The sequence below is a fragment of the Carassius auratus genome, chromosome 14, assembly GCF_003368295.1.
Source record: "Carassius auratus strain Wakin chromosome 14, ASM336829v1, whole genome shotgun sequence".
Taxonomy (NCBI): domain Eukaryota; kingdom Metazoa; phylum Chordata; class Actinopteri; order Cypriniformes; family Cyprinidae; genus Carassius; species Carassius auratus.
In genome coordinates, this window is record NC_039256.1 from 12,595,657 (window position 1) to 12,604,160 (window position 8,504).

The 8,504-nt window shown below is 36.5% G+C and overlaps 1 protein-coding gene across 1 annotated transcript; it reads right to left on the reverse strand.

Annotated features, from left to right (window-relative positions):
- Positions 1-2,245: 2,245 nt before the first annotated feature.
- On the reverse strand, positions 2,246-8,180 carry LOC113113656 (uncharacterized). The gene is made up of 6 exons (XM_026280037.1): positions 7,574-8,180; positions 6,464-6,796; positions 6,023-6,256; positions 5,256-5,363; positions 4,297-4,368; positions 2,246-3,069 (listed from the first exon to the last, which is right to left on the reverse strand). Exons 1-6 carry the CDS (start codon positions 7,617-7,619, stop codon positions 2,909-2,911), a joined length of 954 nt encoding a protein of 317 aa, XP_026135822.1. The 5' UTR covers positions 7,620-8,180; the 3' UTR covers positions 2,246-2,908.
- Positions 8,181-8,504: the final 324 nt, after the last annotated feature.

Here is an 8,504-nt window from a genome sequence, read left to right on the forward strand (position 1 = left end):
GAATAAATCACATGTTAGTTCTTCAATAAGTCCTTATTAGTTATGCAGTAAGTAAGAAACAGTTTTCTAAAGTGTTACTGGGGTGGTTTACCCAAAAAAGAAAATGACCTCAATAAATCTCTTCCAAGCTTTAAAATGGCAGTGACTGGGTGTTGAGATTTTGAAGCCTGTCAATCCATCATGAAACTACTCTACATGACTCCAGGGGATTGATGAAGGCATATCCATATGAAAAGTATCCATATGTAAAGGGATCGTTCACCCAGAAATAAACCAGTAAAATAATTCATGTTACATCAGTGGTTCAACCATAATTTTACAAAGCTACGACGAAACTTTTTTTGCAAAAAGAGAAAACAATTCAGACTTTATTCAACATTGCATCTCCTCTACGTCACCCTATCCACTGAACTAGATTAAAGACCCATATCTTTAACATGGTTTACACATAACACAATTGTTCATAGTTCTATTACTCAAATCCGTTGATTTTAGGCTGCATTAATTAGGTCAATCAGAATGGGGAACATTTCCAATAACATATGATGCACTACACTAATATTAGTCTGATTCTTTCTTATGCCAATGTCACCGTAGCCGCTAGATCCAGTTCATTTCAAACCCAGATGGGTCGATCAGCACCTAGAGACAATCTCTACAGCCCTGAATTTCAGCAGAGACCAAGACAACTAGATGAGCCCCAGAGACAAATCTCCATTGAAGACCTGGTCTCCTAGACGGCCATTGGGACCAGATTATGGGAACCAGATAAACCCTTTGCACAATCTTGCATGGATCAACGTTCTGGTTCGTCTGACCGGAGGCGAAATGTCCCCCCTGAATGAGCCTGGTTTCTCCCAAGGTTTTTTCTCCATTCTGTCACCGATGGAGTTTTGGTTCCTTGCTGCTGTCACCTCTGGCTTGCTTAGTTGGGGACACTTCATTTACAGCGATATTGTCAACTTGATTGCACAGATACTTTTAAACTGAACTTAGCTGGATGATGACATCACTGAATTCAATGATGAAGTGCCTTTAATTGAAAATTTAGTGTTTACTGTTGTCCTTTTGCATTGACACAATATTTTCCTATTTGATACTTTAAAGCTGCTTTGAAACAAGCTGTATTGTTAAAAACAATTAATAAATTAAGGTGACATAGTTTGGTTCCAAAACGCAATAAACGGCATTAATTTAAAAAAAAAATCGGTTTCCGCCAAAATCTGTATTGTATCCGGCTGGTATTGAAAAGTCCATTTTTTATTTTACGCAAAATGCAATACCCTCTGAGCTATTAGGTCATGTTTTCTCCCTTTTTTCCAAACTGTGACAAACGCCATTCTCCTTTCTCTGCAGAATGTGATATATCCGCTCAACCAATCAAAATGCACCATTCCACGCACTCTAGACGGTAATGGTGGCGCTTTGAATACACCTGACATCCTAGTTTTCTGCATCTGCTTTTTACTTTGTGAGAAACAAACAAGGGCTGCATGAAAAATTGCATGTGATTGTCATTTGCATCTCGTCAGTGAAGCCGATTCTGTGATTAATAGTACTGTTACCTCTCCATCACGTGCTTTCAGATGGAGCGCCATTTAAAACACAGAGCTGCAGATCACAGACAAGCTACACAATATCGCATTCATTAGAAGAACTGCATTAGATTATGAATGCGATATTGTGTAGCTTGTCATGGTTAATGTTTTCATTAATGGCATTTATGGGGTTATAAATTGAATGTAAAAGAAATGTAATTTTTTGAATTTCTGTGGTCTAATGTGATATTGATGTTCATATTCTTGTTCATGATGAAATTTAATTTTATTGCTGTGATTAATTTATAGCCAAAAATATGACCCGTTGAATTCATTTTGGGAGCGATGATTGATGAATGTATTTTTAGTCCAGTGCCTGTAGTATATAAGATTAGTATTAACCAAGAGGCTGTCAAATGTGGCTGAGCTTACCCAAGTTTCAAAAGTGTATTTTCAAAAGTTTCAGTATGAAAAATAACTTTTATATTGAATCAATGTATTTATTGCATTTAAAATATATATATATAAAAAACTCATGGATTTATTGCATTTTGGGGAAAAAAATTATAACATTATATAATAAATCTTTGACAGACGTGTGTCTGTATGTGTATTGTTGGCAGAATTTGGCCCTCTTATTGAGGAACGCTGATGTAGAACGTAAGCATAAGCTAAGAATATACTAGTTTCACAAGAACCAAGTTCTGTCACAGCAAAGGAAAAGAGAAACATTTGCCTTTTGACTCACATTGAAATTGTCTGTTTTGTACTTTTTGCTTTCTCTTCTGCACTTCTGTGTCTGTCACTTCTCACAAATGCTTACATTATGCCTACATCCAACGTCCTCCACTGAAATGCCACTCTTTTGTGAACATGTTTACGATAGTTATCAGAAGCTAGAGATTACCGTTTATAGATTTTTAAATATAGATAATTATTTTATATATTTTTTTTTGCACAAACACATTGATTTGCTTCAGAAGACCTTATTAACCCCAGAGCCATGTGCAGTACTTTTCATGATAGATGGAAGCACTTTTCACCATTCACTGCCTTTATAAAGCTTGGAAGAGCCAGGACATTTTTAACTACAATTGTATTTGTCTGAAATAAGTCATATACACCTAGGATGGCTTGAGGATGAGTAAATCATGAGGTGATTTCAATTTTTGGGTGACTAATGCTCAATCTACAGGCCATAACACAGCATATCATCATACAGTGCCTTAATTAACATGTCAGACAAAACAATTTACAGTGCATATGCAAAGAGATATGTGGTTTATAAAAACTGTACAACTCCCCAAGTGAAAGTGAGCACTAATTTCCCAGGGAAAGTGTGATTTTATAAAGCTGTTGTTGTGAAACTATCATTTGTGTACCTGAGAATAAATACACTCCTCCTGAGGCTGTGTGTGAGCGCTTGAGTGGTTTAGAGTGGACATCACCTCGCCGTACTGAACCTCTTCCTCCTTCCTTTTCTTCTGCGTTTGGATCTCAATGTATTCCACATCAGCAGTCGGGAGGGATTCTGCATAGAAAGAAGAAATGATGATGGGGAAGACATTATCAGACGTCTCTACACACACACTGAATAGCTGTTCATTACTACTAGTCTGATAACTGGGAGTAATTAATGACAGAATTTTCATTTTTGGGTGAACTATCCCTTTAAGCAGCAAACAATAATGATGAAAAGTTTCAATTTAGTTGCAAGTTAAACTAGTGATGGGAAGATCTCTTGTTAATTCATGTTTTAAAAAAAGAGAAGTATTTCATTCATTTAAACATTTAAAATAATTCAAAAAGATCAGATGGATCCTGTTCTCTTCAGCCGTTTGTTTCCAGTTCAGCCATCCTTTCAGTTTGAATGCATGTTCTATTGAAAGGGCATTTATGTGTGCAAGATATGAATTTAATGGTATTTATTTACAGACGTGTATTAAGTGGATGAATGTTACAAAGTGAAGTAAACTACAACAAATGTTGATGATCAGGGAGAAGAGAGCGGTGAACACTGTGTAGGGACCATGTCAATCAAGAAAGACATGCACAATATGCAGAGAGAAGGGTCTTGAGGACTGGAATTGAATGTTCACGGTTTATGACCCAAGACCAGATGTATAGAACTTTACTGATGTATAGAAACATCAGGCTGATGGTTAACAAAACTCCCCTAGTATTCATATAATAATAAAATTTCATGTACATAATACAATTGAACAATTAATGTAAAAACAACAAGTTGCATATTTAGTGATGAATGTTTGAGCTTGACCGAAAGACTTCAATTGCAGAGTTAAATAATCATCTCATAGAAACATTTAACAACGACACTTTCTCTGTGTCAGTTCTCTATTTTTGTAAAAGGGAAAAAACTGTTTGCACTAGTGACTAGTTCACACTGAACATTGGATGGGTGTTGTCTGACTGATTCTGAGAAAATGAATCAACTCCAAAAGAGTCAAAAACACACCATTTTGAGTTTGCAAAAATTATCTCAAACCATAATGCACCATTCAATGTGATTTCAGAAGACAGGCGCAACCTGGAAATCTAGTTAAACTACTCATCTTTTCTTTTAGAGTGGAAAAGTGTCTCAATCTCGGGCTTTTGTTAGCAATGAGGGATTGTATGACTTTGAGTCTTAGGAAGTATCATCTCTAATTCATCGACTGTGACTAATAAACCACATGATGATGGTTTTGTGTTGTTTCAAAGAGTCAAGTAGATCTCAGGGCTTCACTGAGTTTCTTACCTGTTTTGACTCTTTCACTCTTGCTCTCATGAGAGATATCAGCGTATATGACATCCACACTGCCAGCAGTGCCTGATGGGAAAATATTGACATGAGCAACAGATAAAATATGATCTAATATTTCAGTCACGAACGTATTGGCTTCAAAATTTGATTTATAACAGAAATTACTCAGACCATGTTGGTTAAAACTGTTTTCCCCCACATATCGAACTGTCTGCATGTCACATATCAAGATCACCTTTGCCAAAATATGAATAAATTCTGAGTAAACTGCACATAAAAGGTACCTTCTCAAATATTCCCAAATGCCTTTTAGCTATACTTCATAGTTAATGAATTAGTTACAAGACTTTAATGTATGCCCATTTACAATTGGCCATTTATTTTCATATATAACTAAATGGTTACTAATGTAACTGATTTTATGATTATATATTATTATTTTTTTTTATTACATATTAACAGTGTTATCAAAACGCAGTGTCAAATAAACACTAAACATCTGGGAATTTTATGCACATTTCCCATATTGCTGTAATTTTTTTCAAACCAACTAACATTGTGAACATACAAAGACTTTTGTAAATCAAAAGAGCTTTTTGAACATTTCACATAAAAAAAAAAAATTCTGGTCATGCAACTTTGCTATTCACACTGTGATCATGAGTACGTGGGCAAAAAAAAGTAATGGTCTAAAATCCTTATTGATTTTTTTATTTATTTATTTATATTCATGAGGTTTGAAGTACAGTATTTTTTCATAAATTTTCTGCCATTTTACACCAATTTGCATTGTTCAGTCCCAGAATTTTTAACATATAAGCTACAAATCTTCTCAAGATTTGAAGGCATATTAACCAATGTTTTTGGCTCTTTAAATGCTGCTTGCATCAAAAGGTACTACATTTGAACCTTTATCAGTTAGTATATGAACTACAGATTCGAAATAAACTGACCTGGTGTCGACTTGACCTGTTTTTTCTTGTAGATGAGATATAAGGTGATGAACAGCAGAATCAGGATCAGCGCAACACAGCCCAAAGCAATCAGAGAGATATTTAAGACTATAGAAGAAAGAAACATGAGGTTATTTAAATCATACTCTAAAACTACTTTTGAAAAGTTCCTTTATACCAACAGCAACAGCAACAGGAATAACAACCCCATGCAATTTGTAGCATAGTACAATAGTCAATGAAACATTTAACCACAGAAGAGCCTGCAGATCTCTCAAAGCCATCATTATTAGGTTTATTTGTAATTTGCCGTATTAGCTGTTGCACAGTATGCAAACATTGATAAAGGTAATACTGCATGAGTGAGATTCATACCAGCTGATGAAACCATTTTTACTGTGGAGTTTACTCTCTCAATATAAACGATTAAGAGAATCAATTTGTTTGAACCTCATGAAACATGTCTAGGACACGCCCAGGTCACATTTGAGTTCAAAATATGTTCTAACTGTATTTAGTAACATTTTGCAATCATGTTTCACTGAATTTTAGGATGATCAATTAATCAACGAAAAAGTAAAGAGTCTTAGAGGAGATAAAAACGTCACAGTCTGTCAAAATACACATCAGAGATATTGTACTCTAGCATAAGTGAAATGTGACTTGGACATGTTCTTGACAGGTTTCCGGAGAATCGCACATCTACATCACTCTTGTTGCTGTCACTGTGTTTTTTATAAGTATGTGGACATTCACTGAAAGCTCACCAGGACAGGGTTTGAGTCTAATGTTCTTCTGCCCGTGACTGACGTGGTTCTTCACACTGCAGGTGATGTTTCCATCAGTTCCCTCATTCAGATCAAAGCTGGAGTTTCCATCCATCAGAGGATCTCCATTCAGAGTCCAGTTGTAGAGGAGCTGATCGCCCTCAGAGGAGCAGGACACCCTCATCGCCCCACTGGAGAAGCAGCTGATGGACACTTCCACTGAGCCAATAGGAGCTGGAGGGAGGGACACGTGACAGTCACATGACAAACACAGAATGTAGTTCTTCTGCACTACTCAGAATATAAATGGAGTACATTGTATGTTTCCTGTCTGCTACAGGAATAAAAAGCTTCACAGAGATTCAACTGGTTCATCTGTATGAGAGTGAAATCTTTGGAGAACATGAGATTGTAATGTGTCTGAAGAGAGAGTTTCTGTACCTTCAACATTCACTTGAAGATCTGTAGATGTTTCTGAGCCGTCTGAGAGAGAGAAAAATACTGTGTAATTCCCTGAATCTGCTTTGATCACACGGTTTATGATCAGAGTCCCTTTAATGACTGTAACTTCAGGTCTGTTTCTATAAAGATCACAAACTCTCATCGTGTCATTCTTTATTCTACAAACTGGATCAGTTGTTCTGTTGTAGTTTATATTCTTTCGTATCGTCGTGTCATATACACTAGTGTTCTGCACCATCAGCAGATTGAGTTTGTGTCCCACAGCTGCGTAACAGATATCAGACTGATTAAACCTGCAGAACTGATCCAGACCTGAAGAACAAAACACACACACACACACACACACACACACACTGATCAATACGTATAAATATCTCTCCCATTATGATATAAAATCAGACCAAAATTTATAGAATCGAACTTCAACAGATAAAAAAACATCTGACAGACTCTTGATCTGATTTCACTCATCTGATCTCAGCTCATCTAAAATAATCCATTATTATAAAAAACTATTTTCTGTGAAGAAAGTGTGATTTGTGTCTCTCCTGAATTACTCAACAAGCTCATATTACTTCACAGATTTATGTGAAAGTTTAGTGTGTAATAAAAACAACTGCTACGATAAAACAATAACATTTAAAACACTAGTCTGTATGTCAAAATTAAAAAAGAAAATCTAAATGTTGATTTTAATAAAATAAACTATCATGCTTTCACTTTCTGCAAACACATCACACATTTTAATGTAATATTCTGATAATGCAGAACATTGTGACTTTGTCCTGCACATTAACCTGTGACAACTCTCACTTTATTAATAATGTCTAAACCTTTCTGATATCATTTTTAATGGACAGATATTCTTTGATGAATCCTCCATATAATGCAAAAATATTTTATAAAATAATAAATACATTTACACACTCTCTCGCATTTTTAAATACTCCAAACTGTTAAGAAGCTCAGAAAACACTATGACTAGATCACTGCAGACTCTTAATATAATATTAGAACAGAAATGATTCTCATCAGAGCTTCACCTGACTGAAGAGCATCAGAACAGAGTTTGATGTGAAAGGGACTCACATGCAGCAGTCTGCAGCAGCAGCATCAGTCCAAAGATCAGCATCATTTCTCTAAAGTCCAGTATCCAGAAGAGCCCAGTCCCAGCTTCAGATCATGACACGAGCATCTGGACTCCTGTCTGTCTCTGTTCTGGATCTCAAGAAGCGTCTTCACAGCGAGACTCAGACTAGACTGACACATGAGGAAATCTCTGACCACTTCACTGAGAGGAAGAGCAAGTTTCCTCTGATGGGGGAAGGCAGATGACGTTACATCTAAAACAAGAGACTGAAACTCATAAGAGAAAAAAAAAAAGAGAAAAATTTTCATGCAAAAAAAAATAATTCTTGTTTTAGAAGGAACACGTGGGATGGAGTTGATTCATGTAAATTACTTGACATTCTCCTGCAAACCAAATAAAACTGTATCTGTAATTTATTGATAAAATGCTCTTGACAGTTTTATTGAGAGTAAACCAGAATCTGGTCTATATGTGAGTGTTGTGCAGGCTGTTTGTAATATCTTCCTCTCATTGAGTGTGTGATGGTTTAGTAGCGTTTGACCCGGATCCAGTCAGTTCATGTGTGATTGAAGAGAGGATTCTGGCCCTCAGGTCATCTGGGCTGTGTTCCACTCCACTTTTAGACACGCACTCGAGAACTTCCCTTAGCACTTCCCCTCGGGGGAATCCCCGCTGCCATTTTGAAGTGTGTTTCTCTTCACGAAGTGGACGAGAAAAGTTTATATGGACAGACCCTTGACCCCTTGATTTTGACAGAGGGAGTGAGTCTGCTTCATATGTACACTTCAGGCCACTCCATAGACCACAATGTAACACGGATTAATGCACGGGCCCAGGGCACTAGACCAGAGAGGGGCCCAGCCGAAATATTGCTCCTCCAGGAACATGATTTCAACCGGCCCCCCTCAGGATTTATGACCAAAATGGCTG